Source organism: Monopterus albus, unplaced genomic scaffold (assembly GCF_001952655.1).
Source record: "Monopterus albus unplaced genomic scaffold, M_albus_1.0 scaffold226.1, whole genome shotgun sequence".
Lineage (NCBI taxonomy): Eukaryota > Metazoa > Chordata > Actinopteri > Synbranchiformes > Synbranchidae > Monopterus > Monopterus albus.
The window spans coordinates 86,895-107,110 of NW_018128106.1; the positions used below are offsets into that span (position 1 = coordinate 86,895).

The 20,216-nt window shown below is 38.9% G+C and overlaps 2 protein-coding genes across 5 annotated transcripts in view; one reads left to right on the forward strand and one right to left on the reverse strand.

The window, feature by feature from the left end:
- myom1b (myomesin 1b) overlaps positions 1-15,754 on the reverse strand; it is a 27,662-nt gene extending 11,908 nt beyond the window's left edge. The window contains exons 1-14 of one of the 4 annotated variants that reach the window (XM_020619755.1): positions 10,181-10,288; positions 9,599-9,796; positions 7,034-7,168; positions 6,737-6,911; positions 5,882-6,039; positions 5,606-5,698; positions 4,750-4,838; positions 4,441-4,482; positions 3,223-3,384; positions 2,727-2,888; positions 1,241-1,382; positions 635-834; positions 232-285; positions 9-133 (exon numbers count right to left, since the gene is read on the reverse strand). In XM_020619755.1, coding sequence (XP_020475411.1) covers positions 9-133; positions 232-285; positions 635-834; positions 1,241-1,382; positions 2,727-2,888; positions 3,223-3,384; positions 4,441-4,482; positions 4,750-4,838; positions 5,606-5,698; positions 5,882-6,039; positions 6,737-6,911; positions 7,034-7,168; positions 9,599-9,750 — 1,689 coding nt within the window. In that variant the 5' untranslated portion in view covers positions 9,751-9,796; positions 10,181-10,288. Of the gene's footprint in view, positions 1-8; positions 134-231; positions 286-634; positions 835-1,240; positions 1,383-2,726; positions 2,889-3,222; positions 3,385-4,440; positions 4,483-4,749; positions 4,839-5,605; positions 5,699-5,881; positions 6,040-6,736; positions 6,912-7,033; positions 7,169-9,598; positions 9,797-10,180; positions 10,289-15,430 lie in introns of those variants that run through there. The other 3 variants (XM_020619757.1, XM_020619756.1, XM_020619758.1) reach the window with 3 other exon arrangements.
- LOC109971487 (myosin regulatory light chain 2, smooth muscle minor isoform-like) lies at positions 15,021-18,571 on the forward strand. The gene is made up of 4 exons (XM_020619763.1): positions 15,021-15,124; positions 16,964-17,161; positions 17,631-17,792; positions 18,098-18,571. The coding sequence occupies exons 2-4, from the start codon at positions 16,978-16,980 to the stop codon at positions 18,268-18,270; spliced, it is 519 nt and encodes a 172-aa protein (XP_020475419.1). The 5' UTR covers positions 15,021-15,124; positions 16,964-16,977; the 3' UTR covers positions 18,271-18,571.
- The last annotated feature ends 1,645 nt before the right edge of the window (positions 18,572-20,216 follow it).

Here is a 20,216-nt window from a genome sequence, read left to right on the forward strand (position 1 = left end):
TAATTTACCTTTTCCACATAGTACATGACACTATCAAGGCCTTTCTCCCCAGGTGGCTTCCAGCTCAGCACCACATAGTTCTTGGTTGCTTCTGTCACCTGTAGTTCACAAGGTCTGCCAGGAACAACACCCTCTGATGATCACAACATAAAGGGTAATGTAGGACACGAGCTGGTCACAGAAAAATGGGAACTGGGTGTTATACACAATATGACTGGTGTACGTTCCTACCTGCAGGTTCCTCCTCTGTGACAATGATTTGGCCAGTCCAGGGGGCAGAGGTACCTGACAGCAAATACATGTTTACCATGTAAATGTTGCAAATTCAATGTGTACTGTGATTTTTTTTTCTTCATGGATGAACATTTCCATAACATTTAGACAACACTTTTGTCTAAAAAGTAATGAGAAAATAATTCATTTAAACACAAAATTCCTGAACCATTAAAACAAATTTAAAAAATCTGTAAAAAGAAATCATCACTGTTTTATAGAGATGTTTTGTGCTGATATTATCATACTTTGTAAGCCTATTGTATTGCCGTTATTCTACTGTCTTCCTTTTATGTGGTAGAAAGTGATAAAGTGTGTTTGGCCAGATGAACAGTTGGACTAGAAGCCTTGGCTACAGCACCTCTCATGCGGGCGCGGTCCGCTGGGTCCATGGCAGCCACTGGTTCAGACACTCTGGATGGGTGACTCATACCACACTTGTTCACAGCGCGGACACGGAAAATATAAGAACGACCCTCCACCAAGCCAGTGACAGGGAAACGGGCAAACTTGACTGGGGTGTCATTGCACTGAATCCAGTGGGTGGTTCCAACCTCACACCTGTACACATATTATACATTTAAATCATACATGCTTAAGTTTATTTATTGACACATTTCAAATTATTCCCATACTTGAACAGGGAAGGAAGTGTTACTACAGAAAAAGGAGTGGATTTGATTTAAATACACCAGAAGAATTCTTGTTTTTGTTTTTATTTTGGCCATATTATTATTGCAAAATAGTGTTCCTGAGCATCATTAAAAACAGGAATAGTGTATCAAATATACAAGTAAAGTATTTGGTACAGAAATTTACTGACTATTGCCAGATCACCGACTGAGAAATGCAAAATGTCACTTTCAGACTGTGATTCTATTCCCATTAAGTAACTACTGATAACTGCTGCTGTGAGACAAATGAGGACATTTTAGAAGTTTGACATGTAAGAACAGCAAGCAGTGACCTGTCCACAAAGTAGCCCAGGATGGAGCTGCCACCATCAACTGCTGGCTGCTTCCAAGTGACAATAATGTAATCCTTGTTGGCATCCAGACAGCGAACATCTAGAGGGGCACCAGGAGCTCCTTCGAGTTCAGCATCAGCATCTAGAAGAAACAGCAACACCATCAGGACTGTCAGTGTGCATATGCAGTCCATCTGAAAAAGCCTGTTCTGTTATTTGTTCATAATAAATTCACTGTAGCTGGTTGTTTTTAAGTGAGTGTGCCCTGTGCTGCAGTGTGAAGCTGCAGGACTTGGTGCCAGAAATATCTTTGGTCCTCAAGTCAAATACAGTCCAAGAGCAATGAGTAGCAGGGGGGGAATTAGCAGTAGGCAACCCCAGAGTGAAAGGGGATAATAGAGGTGCCTCTTAAAGAAACATGCAGGTAAAACCAGAGCACCTGGACAAGGCTTCACTACAGTACACTGCAATATGACAGGCTTGTGCTGTCATTACAGTACATGACTTATAGCTTACTTATTCATCTTGATGTCACTCTTAACATGGAAAATGTGCAGGTATCTAAGCTGGGTAGCCAAATGTTCTCCTTGAAGCAGATATTTAGAGTATGTATCTGCACCAGGCAGATTCATTCCATAGCTGAGCTCTCTGAGAATAGCCTGACTCCAGCCAGGCTTATAAAGCATTCCATTATGGAGACTGTACCTGGCCTTTTCTTTACCGGATGACCCTGGGCTGCAACAGGGGGGACAGCAGGATCTATTTTCTAGCTCATTCATACTCAACATGGTTTCTCTGTTAAAGCTGAAGCTTCAAAGGTCAGCTGGTCTCTGAAGTCTTCCATGTTACTCAAACAGACGGCAGAGCCTTGCCACTCTCTGTGGTCTCTATCAGAGATATCCTGTTTAAACCCACAAACTCATATTCAAACATTGTGGAGGTGAAGGCTGCTATCAGTGATTATTAAGTGTGGTATTGTCATCAGGTGCCAGATGATGTGTTATTGTCACTATGATTGTGCATTTAGCTTGTAATGACTAGGGTTACAGTAAAAATGTCTGTGGGGTGATATCTTTAAAATATCTTTTTGTGACTGTGAATGTGTCAGAGTGAGTCTCAGGCTTGGAGGTGACACTGGAGCAAGATTTTAGTTATTTAAGCAAATAGCAGTCAAGTTGGGGCATATTCATACTAAGCTCCTCCTAACTCCCTAAAACACTAATATGCACTTGGTTTAAATATCAATAAATTTGAATTAAATCCATAATTTGCTGCAGGATGTTTCTGAATCCTGGTTTATGTCTGTATATATGTGTATAAGATCGAGTTGGGCGTGAAACCCACCCTGACAACACCCAGATAATGTAGATACAGCAGCTTTCATTGCACAAGCTATAGTTTAATCCTGTATCTAATTTAGTCAGAGAGTAAAAAGAGTTATCTTAATTTTTAATGACAAGAAAACCTTCAGGAAAGGTGCCCCTACCTCTGACAAAGACATAGGCCGAGTAGGTTTCATATCCAGATTTAGTGCTGACCCGTAAGGTGTAGAGCCCCTCATCCTCTTTGTTGAGGTGTGTGAGTGTCAGGGTGGCTCGGTCTCCACTCCAGTGCATGTGGTGCCATTTAGAAGGAGACAACAGGACATCTGGAACACAAGCCAGTGCTTATTTTTGAATAACACTAAATGCAAAAGAAAGAAATGCATTGGAACAATCTAATTTTATAAACTCATTGTGCCGGTTTTACAAGAATTATTTTTGGATCTATGGTGAGCCCAACCAAAACCATGTATGTAGACTTTTTCTTACACATCAGGTAAATAATGAAACTGACAACCTCATTGTCCCATCACCACTCACCTACAGAGCACAGCAAAGAAACAGATTTATGGCTACATGCACTAAACGGGCATCAGACTGGAAAATGAATCAAGGTCACAGCTGGACTCAAACTCAAACAGCTCCAAGCCATATACCTACCATCTCTGTACCACTGAATCTCTGGCTGGTAGCGCTCCAGGGTAGGGTAGATGACGACTGTACACCCCAGAGTCATGGTCTCCCCCTCTCTTCCAAATGATACACCAAACGTATCAGCAATGTGAGTCTGGAAGGTGATGCCATACTCAGACACTGGGGCAACTACAGATTAAGCAAGAGACAGCAGAGTCATAAGATGGACTGGCAACAGTGAATCACAAATTTAGACTAGTGGAAAGAAACTTAAATAATAAGATTAAATAATGATCTCCGTGATAGAAAATACTATTAAACAGCAACAAAACGTATTCTCATTTAATGCTAATGCATCTGAAGAATCTCCTCACAGCAGCATAGCTGTGTAAAACAAAAGCAAGAATTGCACAAATAAATCAGTAGTTCATGTAAATCTTGCACAGTTGTACCGCCTAATGTGAATATGATCTCAAAAAATAGCATATAGCAGCATTGCTGGTGCTAGTTTTCAACTGGAAATGCTGAAAAATGTGTGAATTTTACCAGATTACGGAGATTATACTGTGATCTCTAAATTTTTAAACAGACAGGAGTGGTCATGCTTGGACACAAAATCAGGCTCACTAAAACATTTTCAAACCAGATCCCTCTGACCCTGTTATCTTCAGCACTGGCCCCTGCATTAGTTTAACACTGAGAAACCTCCAGAGCATCATCACACAGTTGTTTAGCTTTGTTGGCTCACTGGTTTGTTTTGAATGCCAGTAAATTTGTCTCACTCAGCAGCAGGTAGCTGTTTTCAGCAAAAAAAAGCTTTGATAATCTGATAATAAGGCACATGCTGAGCTCCAAACAGCAAACAGACAAAGCTAGCAATTAGCGAGTGAAGCCAGTTAAGCAGCTGAGCCAGATGACCCAGATGTTTATTTCAAGAGCTGGTGGAGGCCACAAGAGACCTGTAGGATGAATTCACCAGAAAAATATCTCTAAATGAAAGCTAATCTATCTTAATGTCTGCTGGATGTAAAAAAAAACAAAAAAAACACAACAACAATCTGCCAAAATGGTAGTAGTAGCTATTTATCAAAGCCACAATATTTAAGGGATGTGCATCTTATACATGTGCTTTTGAAGATTTTCTTCCCTCTAGAGACAATGAAGTAATATCTTGCAGCTTTTAAAGAAATAATGCACCACAAAATAGTTTTTAAAAAAGAAAACACACAGTGACATCACACTTACGTCTCGGTGCTGGCAAGAACTCATGAATTTCACCTTTGAACCCTGTGGAGAATAATAGCATTTGCTATTTATACATGCAGCAAATACACAGTGATACATAATACTAGTGATGAACTCAATACAGTATTATACTGAGAATATATCAAAACCATATGAGATATCACATAGATCTTTAAAGGTGTCACAGATGAAAACAGAATATAATGTTTCTTTCTTCTGATTTTAAATTCTTTTGAGATCATGAGGAAATAACTTTGAGAGCTTGTTCGTTCCGAGTGTGATGGTGTTTTGAGTCTAGATTAAACCTACTCTTAACAATGACTGAAGCATACGCAGAAAGTTCTCCCTTGGTATTCATGGCAGAGACGTGATACTGCGCTGTGTCGTCAAAATCACATCTGAAAGAGGAGAGCGTCAAGTGATCAGAGATATGCACATTCAGTCTAAAGATTCACACATACAGTGCCCTTTAATACTTCAGCCACAGCCCTTTCAACCATGTAAATAATCCCAATTAGATGAGCCCTGACTGTAACGCGTTCCAGGAATACTTTGGCAACAAACCGACACCACTCGTGATGTCATTTGCATCAGGCGGTGTTCATCTCTGTGGAAGTACAGTATCTGCTGTGTGAGGTATATAATGGAAGCCAACAATTGGACTCTAGAGACAAATCCTTTGAAAACATGAGAAAAAAAATTTGAGTAAACACATTTGGATGCCTTTGGTGATGTGTTGAAATGTGATCTTAGCTATCTTTAGACGTGCTCTTTGTTATCTGTGGCAGCTAAATAGCGTGGATCTTGTCCAGTTCACAGTCTGACAGCGAGCTAGATGGGGGTAAAGGCAGGTGTCTTTGGTTCTTCCCAGTGACTGGAAGCTAAAGAAATGCTAAAGTAAAAAGCAGCATGAGTAGATGTTTGCAAAAAATATAACCTTCTCGAGTATTTTATTTAAAGAGGCCAAACTCATTACCTCGTTCACTTCTACTCTGTGAGCTAGTCACAACTTAAATTTGAGGGAACACTGGACTGAAGAACCCATTAACGTGGTGACATTATGGCATATTTCTACTACTAACTATGGCATAAGAAGGCAGTGGCTTTTTGAAGAATTATTTTAAGCACTGTGGATTTGGATGTGAAACTAAAAAGCTACACCTACCTATTAATCTCCAGTGAGTGCACTCCGTATCTGCTCTCAAGTTTATACTTGCCAGGGTTTGCAAGAGGGTCAATTGCCACATTGTTTTTGTACCTTGTGGTGGGAAGCAGGGAACAAAGAGGAGAAACCAAGAGAAGCAGGAATAGCTTGACAAGGATGAATGAAGATGAACATAATAAAGCCATGGAACTATGTGCAGCTCAGATGAAAAAGCAGGACGTTGAGATGGAAAAAAGGACAGATTTGAGGTCATTGTGATGGATGTCTGTGACCTACCACACGACCCGTGGCTCCGGCCAGCCGCTGACAGTGCAGTGCAGCCGCACACACTGCTTCTCCCATATGGTGTGGGAGCGAGGTTTGATCACAAATTCTGGGGCGTGCAACAGGCTGTCTTCATTCATGCGCTTGAAGTGCTCCTCATGTTCATGGATCTAACAAGAGAACAGTTCATTAAATCACTTAAAGGCAACTGTACTTTTGCCAACCATAAACTGTTCCATCACACGATTTGTTTTAAACACCCCATGTTTTCACTAGGAATCCACAATGCATGAGACAAAATACACACACGCACGGAGCAAAAAGCACAATATATCTTTGCTTTATATGTGCAAGATGTGTGCACTTCTCAATGTGACATGTTTGATAAGCGTGATGTCCCATGAATATCTAGGGGTGTTTAGCCGTGCATTAAGTTACTCGGCACTTAATATGACAACACCCTTGAGACACTGCTTCTTTATGTCTTAAGAAACTCAATCTCTTGTGGAACCTCACCCAGTAGTAAGGCTATAAGCAGAGTGGCACTCTGTGGCTGTTATGATGCTCGTGAATGATCGAGTACAACTTTACATAATCACCCAGAGTCATAAATAACTCTTTGCGTAGGGAGTAATAATAACAACCACTTAACCACAGGGACATTCCTCAGTTATTGTGGTATGTGGCCTAAACGCAAAATGGTTTACAGAAATGTCATGAACAAGAAAAGCCAGTCTATAATGTCATGGAGCCGACAGGTTTGCAAACACATATTAGATCAAGTACTACTATCTATTCTGTTAGCTACTATCTATGTTGTAGTAAAAACTGTGGCTTTGTATAAGACTTGAAAACCCCTTCACTGACCTTTTTTGTAAGGGAGATACGCTCTGCCGACTCTCGCATGGTCTCCCTCCTAGAGGCCAGCTCGGACTTCTCCATCTCTAAACCACTGGTGAACAAATCCCTGCGGGCCATGTATGCAGCTGTGTCTCTCGTCCTTGCTTCTTCTGTATCTGAAAGTCCTGTAGCAAAATCTTGACTAGGAGTCAGCAGAGCAGACCCATGTGGATGGATGTGGGGAATAAGGTACAGCATTAAAACTGAAATAACTTTAAGGGAAGAGCATTCTGGGAATTGTGGTTTTATATGGTGAAGTGTTACCTGCTCCTGAAGATGGGCACTACATAACCGATGATTTGGTTCTCTTTATCCACGGCCAAGTAAGTTGGCTTTACTCTCTTGGGTACAGGGCTCAGTCTGCTGTCCTCCAACCCAGAATGTGAAGACACTTTAAGTCTGAGACATATAGAAACCCATGAGCCAGGGACACCACCAGACAGTCCAACTAATAACACAACATTAACATGGAGGGGGAACATCAGTCAGTGGGAAAGTAGTACAGATGGTTTAGTTTTGATTGTAGAGTCACACCTATAAAATAATTGTTTTTAAAATTAGCAATGGCCATCTGATATGATGATGACTTGACCATCACTGAGAACAACTACGGTTATTATTGAATCATTAAATGTCTCAAACAACACAGTTGCTGAAGTCCAGTTAATGGTTGGCCTGCCACTGTTAGGGTGATTTTTATTTTATGCACTTAAGAATGGTTTATTTTATAGCACACATAAGTTTACATACTTATATGTCACTGTTATGTTTATATAGTTATGAATATCACCCTATGTGTTCACTGAACCACTGGTCAAATATTTCCTGTGTGAGTAACTGAAACACTAATGCAACATCATAAGTCTTGTTCACTAAATTACTGAATTTCATTAGATTTATGGATGTAGCTAAGGGGGCTCATAGTTACTTATCGTTCCTCTGGACCGGTGGACCCAAAGGAGTCTTAGTACGGTAAGGCTCCAAGTTTATTAAAATAGATTAGACATAAATGAGAAAGCTTCAAAGGGAGAACAGTTATGCACACACACACACACAGGCAGAACAGTTTTAATTAAGCGAAACGGAAAGCTATGCGTAATATGGAGCAGTTAGTTGAAACCAAAGGAAGAAGTGAGTGTGTATGTAGGAATTAAAGTAGTATAGGTATTCTTCCCCTTCCTAGGGCGCTGTCCACGATGATTGGAGCAGAGAGGACGATTGGAGGATGGACGGACTGAAGGACCAATAATGGGAGAGTTAAGTCTAAACCACGGCTTCTCCCCAACAGTTTTGGACCAATCAGATAGTAGTACCTTTTCATACAAATATTGTATACCACTAAGCTGATGTCAGTCTTTTCTGTTTATCCTAAACAGTGAAGATCCATGTGCACATGCTAATTTTGATACGTTAATGCATAATAAATTTCACATTGTGAAATATATATCCTCTTATCAGTCTTTTCTTTTCAATATAAAAAGAACACGCCTCACACCACAAATCTTACAATAACAACTGATACTACAGCCAAAGGCACATAACAATTTAGAATCCTGACAGAGCATTTGTATCTGATGAATGGAGAAACGGGACAGCAAGTCAAGTAAGACCAAGACTGAAGAGGAATGTGCTCTAACTGTAGAGCTCATTTGATTATCATAGGAATGTGAGTATACATTGTGAAGAAAAGGCATACAATGCTCATGCCTACACAAATGCAGCTATATCTTTGCAATAGCAATGCTATCATAACTGTCCCAACAGTTAAATCGTCAGCACTTCATAATCCTCCTTTCCTCACCTCAGCACAGATTAGGTGGCTGCTATGTTGCACAGCACTCCGTAGTCATGAGAGTAAAGGCAAAGGCCGGATGGTGTTAGGAAAACCTGTTCACAATCTCCAGGCAAGATTTGCCAGGCACTGGAAAAGGCAGACTTACCATGAAGCAGGTATTTGGTTACTGCTAGGATGAAAAACTCAATATACAGTATTTCTATCCTGACAAACTTTGTAAGACTGAGCAATGTTACAATATAAAGCTAGATTACTACACATCTTTCTGGTGATGAACAAACATCATCATCAGTTTGAGAAATCAACTGTAAAAACCAAACTACTTCACAATACCTTCATTTTTCTTTATTTTGTAATATTTATTGAATTTTACTTTCCAGCTCTTTGCTTGCAAAACTAGTGCTACTTTCCATGATTGCTTATTTAACAGCAGACCCAGTGACAAAAATTCTCACAATCTCTGTATATAACCATGTAAAGTATATTCTTCACTAAAGCACAAGACAGCTGAACACATCTGGGAACAGAACCAGCCACCACCACCAACAACTAGACTGAGAAACAGTCCCTCCAACATGACATGTACAGGTCCATATGTATCAGTCTATCCCACATACCACAGTATGTTTCCTAAGACTTTAGCTCTGGAAGAAGCAAAACTGGACAACAGCAAAAAAACATGTCTAATAATCACCTTCATTATTTGAGGATAGTTGTGCTAAAGGTAAGAGTTTGTCAGTATGTACACCACACAGGGAATCTTTTAGTCTACATCCAAAGAGCTTCATGCATGACTTAAAGTACATTAATCCTCAGTGACTGAGAGCTGATCAAAGTAAAAGAGAGTTCAAAGGGGGAGGAAGATGGTTACTTGATGTCAATATGGCAGCAGAGCAGGAAAGATGATTCCAAGTCATCCAACAAGAGTGAACTTGATCAGCTGGGGTGGGGGAGATGGTAATGTTAGGGGGTAGTAGGACTTTCCTTTGACAAAGAAGTACACCCTCCATCCCCCTCTTCTTCCTCCTCCTTACCCTGCACTCCTGATGGAGCTGGAAGTGCCACTGCCAGCAGTGTACCTGCTGCTGGACTGGTACTGACTCAGTTTAGACCCCGTGTCCTTGCTACGGTAGCCACGGTCGTAGTGGTGATGATGCTTCTGGTAGAACGGTATAGATCCAGACATGTTGCAGGCTGCTCCTCGCTCAAGCCCCAAATGTCCAAGTTACTTGCTTTCATTGAATTTTAGACATTACATTAGAGTTTTGTTGAAATCAGTAACTGGCTGCATTAATAAGCTGGCCATGCTTTTAATTACTTCAACCTGTTCTTTATAGCTGAACATGGATAGTTAAATCTAGCTCTCATCTGCATTCTTCAGAAAACAACACTGTGTAACCTTCATGATGCCAATAAGAAATCTAGCAAAACATTTTAAGAGTTATACGATCAAACTAAGAAATGATGCTTTTCCCATCAAATTCAAACCTGTAACATCAGACATGGTTTAATATTCATGCCATCAGAAACTTTCTCATGCTTAGACATACAGTACATTATGCAGAACTACAGCCTGGCTTATCACATACCATCCTTGCACAACAGTTGCCACTTACCCCAGGCAAAACCCCTCAAAGTCCAAGCTTTAAAAGGAAAAGATGGTCTAATTCCACACTTAAATACTTGATATCCCAGCAGACCTCAAGATAGGTGTGTACAGGACTGCAGTCTACACAACACCAATGATATTAGCCCTTGCCAGACTGTCCAAGCAGCAGCCACAGCCTTTTATGGTGAGGGTGGAGATATATATAGCCAAGATCAGTCCTGGGGGGCAAATCGACCCCCACAGTGCAACACATTTGTGGGTGCAGGTCTCTGCCAATGAGCATTAGTGCCTGATATGCAGGTATAAACACAGGGTTACTTTGTTCTGTCTTTATTATTTAGGTTTATGGCCTTTTTATCCCAATTATACATTTGTATGTACAATATGTACTGTGTATAATGTAGGTCTACAGTATTATGGATGGGTGTGTTTATTTACTTATGTGTATATTTGTTTTTATTCTGGTTTGATTCATTTATTCATCTATACTTGACACCTGCTGATATATACTGTATGAAACTGAAATACTGTACTTACACTTAGCTAAATAAATGTGCAAAAAGCCCTAAAACATCAGTAATCCCAAGATTCTTTAAGTGATGGTTCTGATTCTGTTTATTTTCTATTTATTTCAGTATCGGCTATCTTCTAATTTCCTTCAACATCATTAAGATGGCTTAAAGCCTACAGAACACCATTGCTCCTTAACATCCATCAGCTTTTGTCTGGACCTTTTACAGCAGCAGTCCCAGCTGTGACTGCTGCTAACTTTAGCTTTGCTATTGTTACTTGCCTCACACATGACAAATACCAGTTACAGGCACTTTGCCACTCTCTCTTTCAGTCTTCCTGTTGTTTGTGGAAGTACACAGAAGTACCCTTGGTTTTACTTTGGTCATAAACAGCTACTAAAATAAAAGTGAAATAAATCAAAACTCAGATTTTTAATTTAAATTTTAGTAGTAAAAGCACAAAATGACATATAAAAATGAAATATTATTGTGAATATAAAGGATTTTTTGCTTAAATTTGGAAGGATGGTTTAATTTGACTACCACAGATGTTTGGACATTGTTCTGGATATTAGCTGCAACGCAAAGGTTTTTATGGAAAACATACATCAGAGAACATTTACCCTTGGTTGAACATTAGGCTTTTACAACAGTGGCTGCTAAGCATAAAATACATACAAGAAAGAGTGCACTAATGGAAACGCGCCCCAAGCCCAGAAATGCAACACATACCAAAACACATACTGTACATGGGTGAGAACATGAACACGCGCAATAAGAGTGGCTCCCATGTGATAATTTAGCACAAGTTATAACTGGAGTTAAGGCTCAGCAGCTATGTTAGCCAAACCTAATGAAGGAGCTGAGAACAGGACTCATAAAAATGTTAAAGTCTAATAATAATTTGACTTATTTTTATAGTCAAGATGTGAAACAGAGCCCATTTTATTTTGATTATCCACAACTCTTCCACATGATACAGTGGCTAGCATGGCAAAATATCTAAAATGTTACAGCAGCATTCTGAGGTCTAAGCCCATTAAAATACATCACCAGTAAGGGAAGCTAATATGTGACATTGAGCAGGGTCATAACACTGCCTAATGAATATGGGATATAAAGTATTTTACAAGTGGATTATAATATAACAACATGGCTACTTTGAACCATTACAATTAACTGCAAAGCAAGACAGTTACACTAACTGTCAGAAAGGCACAGGTGATATGCTGCTTTGTAAAACATCCAGTTGACTCTTAAACTTGTATTTCTGCAATTCAAGTGCATTTAACTATATTAAATGAGTTCAACGTGGGCAGCACAGTAGTGCAGTGGGTAGCACCTGACTCTTGACCACAAAACAATTAAAGTGCCTGTGGCATGCTTTTCCTTGTTTTCTGACTTATCTACAATGTTGCAACGGTGAATTCTCATCTTAGATCTTAGATGTATTATATTCCCTTATATTGAAAGGTGTTTCTAATATTTTGCCCATTCCCCGCTTATATATGTAGGGCATTTAGATTAATCACATTAATGTTAGAAGTATGCTACTGGATCCAACTGTCCAGGAAATTCAAAATGTATAGAGGGCTCAAGGGATCTATAAGGACTGTTTTTAAGTTCTGTTTGGTGCTGTCTCAAAACACTGAGGCTATATGAACATATTGGCTAGGAGTTCAAGATATGAACAAACTCACTCAACTGAGTGCACAAACAAGTTTTAGTAACATGCTGAAACAAACATTTAATTGCCTCAAAAACTGGTGTAAATAGCACAGACCAAGTAAAAACTTTTTGTGAGACTAGTGCCCTCTGGTGGTCGAATGCAACACTACAGTAATTCAAGTGAAGAAAACTGATTTATTCTTCAATAATCACCTTTATTGGCCAAGTATGTTACACACAAGGAATTTGTTTCTGTTTGTTTACAGAACCGAGGCAGCCATCTGCAGCGCCAACACAACCAATGGCTCTAACCATCGGGGACAACGGGGGTGGGGGGGTGTACCTTCAACCTTCCGGTTGGGAGACAACTGCTCTACCCACCGCACTGTCACCTTCCCCTCGCACTGTCACCTGCCCCGGTAAGGTGTAATTTGAGGTAGTGAATCAAAAACAAAACACACAGAGATAACTCACCTACACATTAAGATCTAATCCAAAATATTAGAAAGAGTTCAAATAGCCTAAACAAGGATCTAGGACAGTGGCCAGGCAAAAAAACAAAGTCTAACACCACAAAAGCACATATTATGTTAAAAAAGCACAACAGCTAAATTAAAAGTGCATGTATCAGACAAACTGACTTTTCTTTTGTTCTATGGCTGTTCACAAGTCTGTTGGCTTCTGGAATAAAACAGACTTTGTTAATTTTCCCAAATGACTTGTGTTTGAAAGATTTTTATATGCTTTATATTGAATTCATTAACTACAGATACGAAATGCTTAATGTCTAGATGTTTAAATTGATTATTTAAAATCCATATTTTAATCTCTTTCGAGTCATCCATTCATCCACATTTACATTAATGGTCCTTTGCTTGAAGTTAAAATTAGACCTCAACACAAAGTGGCCTAAAATGTATCTTCTAGTGTCTGACAAGAAAACAGCTCAAATTTGAGCTCTGGTTTTGTCCTTTAGTACAGCATATTAAACACTGTGTGCTTCTTACCAACAGAAAACAAAGTGATCAAATGATCATCAGTACAATTTATAGTTTTAGAGTAATTTCTTTCTTGAAAGTCAGCTCCTATATTCTACATTAACAATGAGGTTTTTGGAGTAAACAACTTTAGACTAACTATAAATGACTCACTTTCAGCAACTCTGAAATTGATGTGACAGCTGCACAAAAAGACAGATGTGGCTTCTTTTAACCAGTGAGTCAACAGTTCCACATCATGCTTTTGAAGCCCTGCAACAATGACCAGAGTGCCAACTGTTGTCTGACCCACGATGAGTACTCAGTGCCTATTATTACCCATCCTATCAACAATCTCCCCTTATTGTTTTAATTTATTATATGAGGCTCCTTTAATTTTTCTTTTCTGTCACTGCTGTTAGCCAGGGCAAACTCTACTCAAGGTTAAAATCTCTGATTTTTTTTACAGCAATAAATATCAGCCTTATATCTGTATTTCATCTGCTCATGTTAAGCTGCAGTGGCTGGCTCAACTGGCTTGTTAGGAGAGCCAGGCTCGCTCAGTTGTCCAACCATTAATCTCAGCACTAGCCACTACTTGGCAACCCCCCTGAATGAATTATGGCCCCTGTCTTAACAACTAAGGTATGATGTCAAAATGAAGGTTAGGTTCAGTGCAGTATCACAAGTCCTGCACATGCTAAACAAATACAATAAGTTTACTCCATGTCAAGCTACACAACGTTGCTATGACATTCTTGCTGCTCAACCCAGCAAGCAACAAGTCAAGAAGACCCTCAACTAGTTCATCTTAGCAAGTAACAAAGCATCAATTCCTATTTACCTAAGTAGTGTGGTAAGCTAATTACCATGGTAATTAGCAGACAGCCACCATCTAATTGTACCTTTTTTACCCCATCCACTGGCCCTGCTTTACCTGACAGGCTGCTCATGCACACCCAGCAGCCTCTGTTTATCCTCCACAGCCTCTCAGCTGCTGTCGCTTTGCTCCAAGTAACCTGTGATGTGTTTATAATCAAACCTATCCTGACCATGCTGCACCTTCCCTACAATGTGTCTAAGTGCTGCTTCAAAATTGTACTTAAGTATGACTTTACTGCATCATTGTATGCCCTCATGGCCTATAAACACTGCACAGATTGAAGTCTCTCCCTGCTGCTTATAGTAAACTCTGCTCTCTAAAATATATACACAAATAACAGACCCACATGGCAGTATATTAGCTGCTTTTAACAATAGAAAGTATTGATTTAAACTACACTAATCGAGGCCAAAGCAGAGTAGTCTACTTGCCCAATGAAAATAAAATAGGCAATTTAAGAGTGATGGTTAGTTATTATGTAAAACGTACGTCTCTCAATAACAAATTACGAGTATTGTTCAAACTCGCTTTATTGCACAATGCAAAGGAGGATGTGTACTTTCTTCCCTTAAATGGACATAACGATGAACGTCAGGCAAGGTGCTGTTAGTGGAAGTTACATTAATTCTACATGGAGTGTGAGATTTCAGAGTGTATTTTATTACTATTAATAATTACAAATTATGATTCGTTTTCGATAATAGTTTAATCATAATACGTGAAAGTGTACCATTTGGACCTAAATAACGTTTGATTAGCTTTTTAAACAAGTAATCATGGTTTCATGCATAATGAGCCCCCCTCTATATTTCTACATTGGTATGTTCTGATATTTAGCACTAAGCCTAGCATTGGTTTCAGGAAGTGAAGGGCGGTGGTTGAAGAAAGAATAGCACCAGGCCAGTTGTCAGGTAAGAATGATCTTTTTGTTAAAAAAATTTATACTACTGTAAGCTATATCATACATATATTTTTGCCAGGATACTGTGGATAATGGATAATATTAAAGCTGTATATCACACTGTCGTGCCATTGTGAGTTTTTGGTTGATAGTATTGAAAACACGGCTAACTGTTAGCTACGCGGCTAGTACCTCGAAAGCTTTGTGATTATCGCTAACAAATTGAACGCCGATGTTTTAGATTTCCTTAGTTAATTAACTGTATAAATTGAATTAAAACTGTACATACGAACCTTCTTCTACTGGGATAACCTACCGTTCACCGGTGTTTGTACACTATTTATTTAATACAGGTTAAGATAGGCCGCATACCGTCGAGACGTTGGAAGCTCATTAAAAAAACATGACAATGAACTGTTTTAGAAAGTGCGCAACATTCCGGCTATTTTTAGATTACGTTGCCAACTATGAATAAGAAAAACTAAAAATGAAGAAAAATCGCAAAGATATCCAGTTTGCTGTCATGTACAACAAAGACTAGCATTAAATTCTCACATTTTGTATTTGATGGTATTTATACTGTACTTGCAAGGTGTAAGTACATTAACTTTTGAGTAACCCTTTCTGTAATTTTTTTTTAAAACAAGGATCGACTTTTTTTTTTTAGCACTGACTTAATCACGCCTTTATAGCAACAAAGATCCTAGATGCTGATCCCTGTTGCCTTTATTGACAAAACTATTTGACTTTTAGTCAGTTGACTCAAACAGTCATCAGTTGGTAATCAATTAACCATAGTTCATTTTTTAAGGACAGAATTATTACAATTCAAATTCTTTGCTGTTGTGAAAATGTGCTGCTTTTTTTCCATTTTTTTTATTGCTCAAAAAAGAAGCAATTTGAAGGTGTTGCCTTGGGCTTTAGGATCTTGCAATGAGCAGTTTATACATTAAATAACCGATTGTTAGAATAATTGACAGTTCTACTGAAAACAGTAGTTACTTGCAGTCCTAACTTGGATTAGGCTTTATCATTGAGCATCCACGCAGTGCTTAAAGTTGCCAGTGTCCCAGACAATACCTATTTATACATGTATCAGTACAAGGCCCAGCTCAAGATGGTACTTTTTCAAGATGACTTGGTCAGTTTTCCTTCAGCACCATGTAGGAAAAACAGATGTCCGTCAACATAAAGATGTGAATGGAGTCAGTTCGAGTCGACACTCATGTTGCCGGATAAGGTTATCAGTCCTCACATCAGTAATTTTCCTGCCTGAGGTGAAGGCAGATCAGCCTAGATAGATGAGGCACATTTCCATTTATAGCTCAGGAAGGGGCACACACCACACTGGGGATTCACTGCCAAAGAGTTACATTACCCTACTGCTTAGTTGTAGGCACAAATGACGAAATCTTATTTTGAGTAACAGCGTGATCTACTTAACCTTTGTGATTATGTCCCTGTGTATTATGGCGTCTGTCAACTTCTGTCTTTTACCTCTGCTCTGTCCGCTAATAAATGATGCTTTGTTACTGAGCATGAAGTTGGCAATGATCATAAATACTGTTGCAACAATATTGGATTTTTTTTCCTTTAATTCAGAATATTTTTTTCAACTGTCATCACAATTTCTCAAAGCCCAACATGATACCATACTGCTGGTTTTGTTTAACCAATACTCTTTAAGCCTAAAACACTTGGCATCTCATAAGACCAGCTAGAAATTCTTCTTACATTGATATTCAATCATTTTTCTCTTCTCTGATGAGTAGCTAAGCTCTGCTGCTACAATACGTGGTGACATTGTGGGATATATAATCTGAGGTCTGTGTTGTTCTTACTTCCACAGAAATCAGAGTCAAAATGTCTAGCAAAAGGGCCAAGGGAAAGACCACAAAAAAGCGCCCCCAGCGCGCCACCTCCAATGTCTTTGCTATGTTTGACCAGTCTCAGATCCAGGAGTTCAAGGAGGCCTTCAACATGATTGACCAGAACCGCGATGGGTTTGTGGACAAAGAGGACCTTCATGACATGCTCGCCTCACTGGGTTAGTACAGGAGCCTCTGAGACAGATGAGCTAAAGCTATAAGTTTACTTTAAGAAGTAAAATGACCATAAATCTGCAGTGATTTGTGTGTGTGTGTGTGTGTGTGTGTGTTTCTATCCTTGTGAGCTCTTGTTTACTTTCTGATTGTGATTCAATAAAATCTACAAAAGCAGGCTCTTGCTGACATCTAAAAATTAACAAAACTTCCTGTGTAAACTAACATGGCACTGCCATCACAAATACATGTTAAGTAAGTACAATGCATTCTAGGTAATACTGTGGTTCTTAACCATTTTAGGAGTGCATAATGTCATAGGCTTTGTGGAGCTGACATAATGTTACTGTTTAGTAGTACTGGATGGCTTTTATGAGTAGTAGAGGGGAGCATTGGGGAATCCACAATGTCACTTGTGCTTAAACCCACCTCTGTTGTTGTTAATCCTCAGACTATACCTATTTGTTTATACAGGTAAAAATCCAAATGAGGACTACCTGGAGGCCATGATGATGGAAGCTCCTGGACCCATTAACTTCACCATGTTCCTCACCATGTTTGGAGAGAAGCTCAATGGCACAGACCCAGAGGATGTGATCAGAAATGCATTTGCTTGTTTTGATGAGGAGGGAACAGGTAAATTCTGCCACTTTGTTTTCTGTTGGTAAAAATATATATAGTTTGCTATAGTGGTATGTCAGGTCACATCTCTGAGCTATGCTGCTTCTGGTGACAGAACGGCATAGGCTGATAAATGATCTAACATTTGAAGAGGAATGTCTGCTCCTATTTAAAGCACTTTGAATGTGTTTGAAGGTGTTATACAGATAAAGTAGCCTTGGCTTGCCTGAAACAATAAGTGAAAAATTCTTCAGATGATAAAATTTATCCAGGGTGTCTTCCCTGCCTTCTTACATGATTTTACCATATTCCTCCTTCAGGTTTCATCTCCGAAGATTACCTAAGAGAGCTGCTGACAACAATGGGTGACCGGTTTACAGACGAGGAGGTGGATGAGCTCTTCAGGGAGGCCCCCATCGATAAGAAGAACAACTTCAACTACGTTGAGTTCACACGTATCCTAAAGCACGGTGCCAAGGATAAGGACGACTAAAGGCTCATGCCAGCATATTCTTCTCTACCTTCTCGGCCTCTTTTCCATTAGCTGGACCAATATGCTTCGTCTCGAGCCCTCAATATTCTCTTCACATTTAAACAAACCAAAGCAATAACTGTCTAGTCTGTAAACCTCCAGTATTGCCAAATGTATACATCTCTAATGAGGAAAAAAAATATTCTAATGGGTTTTGAAATGATTTTTTTTTTGTCATAAAGATGTGAAGTGGCAGCAACTTGGAAGCTCTAGGGGATATGTCTTTGTAAACTTTTTAAATAAAGCCCACTATCATGTTGTACTTCACTGTCTCCGTTCAATAAATGACAACTGAAATGAGTGTTATTCTGTGGTCTTCCCCGCATGTTAAAATGGTTAAGTACCATTTTGGCTCCTCAGGAGGAAGAGCAGACATGTCAAGTTTTGACATGTCTGCTCTCCCTCCTCACCATTCAATATGTGCTGACTGAAGGCTTGTTGCAAATTTAACAAATACAAGCTGCACTGAAAACTGGGGCGTAGTAAACTTCAGCTCCACAAAGAAGAGGCAGTACTGCCTAAATGCCACCTGTGCATGGTGGTGACTCATTTGTTATGGAGGCAGTTGCATAATGTAATAAGAATCCTGATGTTTCAAACAAAAATGAAACTATTAATCCCACTGAATGATTGTTTTAGGTAACAATTGATTCAACAGTGCAGGTACTCTTATTGAGTACATGTCTGAACCCCTGAAGATGATACTGTGCCTGACAGTGTATGTCACTGTGCACGCTCTGCTCTCTTATTCTGAATCACTAGGGCAAGAGTAATCAGCCTTTTTAAGCATACAAGCACTGAATATATGGTTTGTAATGCTATAATATAGTTGTACACAGCTATTGGGACATTAAGTATTAATGTAAAGTATTTCTCAATTATAACTTCACATGTGAACTTGTGAAGATATAGTATAGTACATTTATTCAAGTACCCTACTTGGAGTATGCAATTTTGTGATACTTGTCAAGTCAAAATTTTTATTTGCCATGTATGCATAAACAAACAGTCTAGGCATATAAGAATTCTTGTGCAGCTCTCCTTTGGAGTCAGGTAAGGAGTCAATAGCCAGAAAGAACACTTAGTCTTAAAATAAAAAAAGTTACATAAAGGCAACAAAGCATTAAAACCGCAATACACAGAAATAGAGTAATATTATTTTCCCCAGTGAGCTTCAAACATCGCACTTAGTAATTTACTTAGTCTTTAAATAAAACGTTATATAAAGGCAACAAATTGTGCACAGTACTTTCATTTTCTGCAACTTAAAAATTCATTACACAAATATTTTACTCCACTACATTTATTTGATAACTTTAAATTACTTTTCATAATCAGATTAATAAAACAAAAAGCAGTATAATCGTAAGACTTTATTGATAATCTGGGAAAGCCACAAGCTACCCAGCAGTGATTTGATGTATAAGCATATAAGGCTGTTGAAATTAGTTACACCTTCACCAGCTGCAGCATTGTTTACACTGTATTGTTACTTTTACTTGAGTAAACAATCAGTATTTCTCTGAGTATTTCATTAAAAAATAAAAACAGTGCATTACATTTGAACAATGTCTCCATTTGCTCATTAAAAACATGAAATTAATCTGGAGTTTCCACACATTTGCATACAACTGTAAATTTAAATACTGTAGGGGAGACTTAATGTACTACCAGGATAAGGTGCGATATTTTACCGATTTTAGTTTTATATTGACAGCAACTTTTCATTGAAATTTGTATATGTTTAGTTAAAATAGACCACTTGTAAACACACACACACACACACACACACACACACACACACACACACCAGGCCTTTGGAAATAAAGAAAATCTTTGGTTATTTGGAGTTAGTTCTCCACAATTCCTACAGTGCCTAGACTGTGTTTAGGCATAAATGGCAAATA

Excerpts from the sequence above, each read along its gene's own strand:
- LOC109971487 (XM_020619763.1), top strand. The coding sequence starts at position 16,978 with ATGTCTAGCAAAAGGGCCAAGGGAAAGACCACAAAAAAGCGCCCCCAG. Across the intron at positions 17,162-17,630 it reads TGACATGCTCGCCTCACTGG|GTAAAAATCCAAATGAGGAC; the intron begins GTTAGTACAGGA and ends TTGTTTATACAG. Across the intron at positions 17,793-18,097 it reads TTTTGATGAGGAGGGAACAG|GTTTCATCTCCGAAGATTAC; the intron begins GTAAATTCTGCC and ends TTCCTCCTTCAG.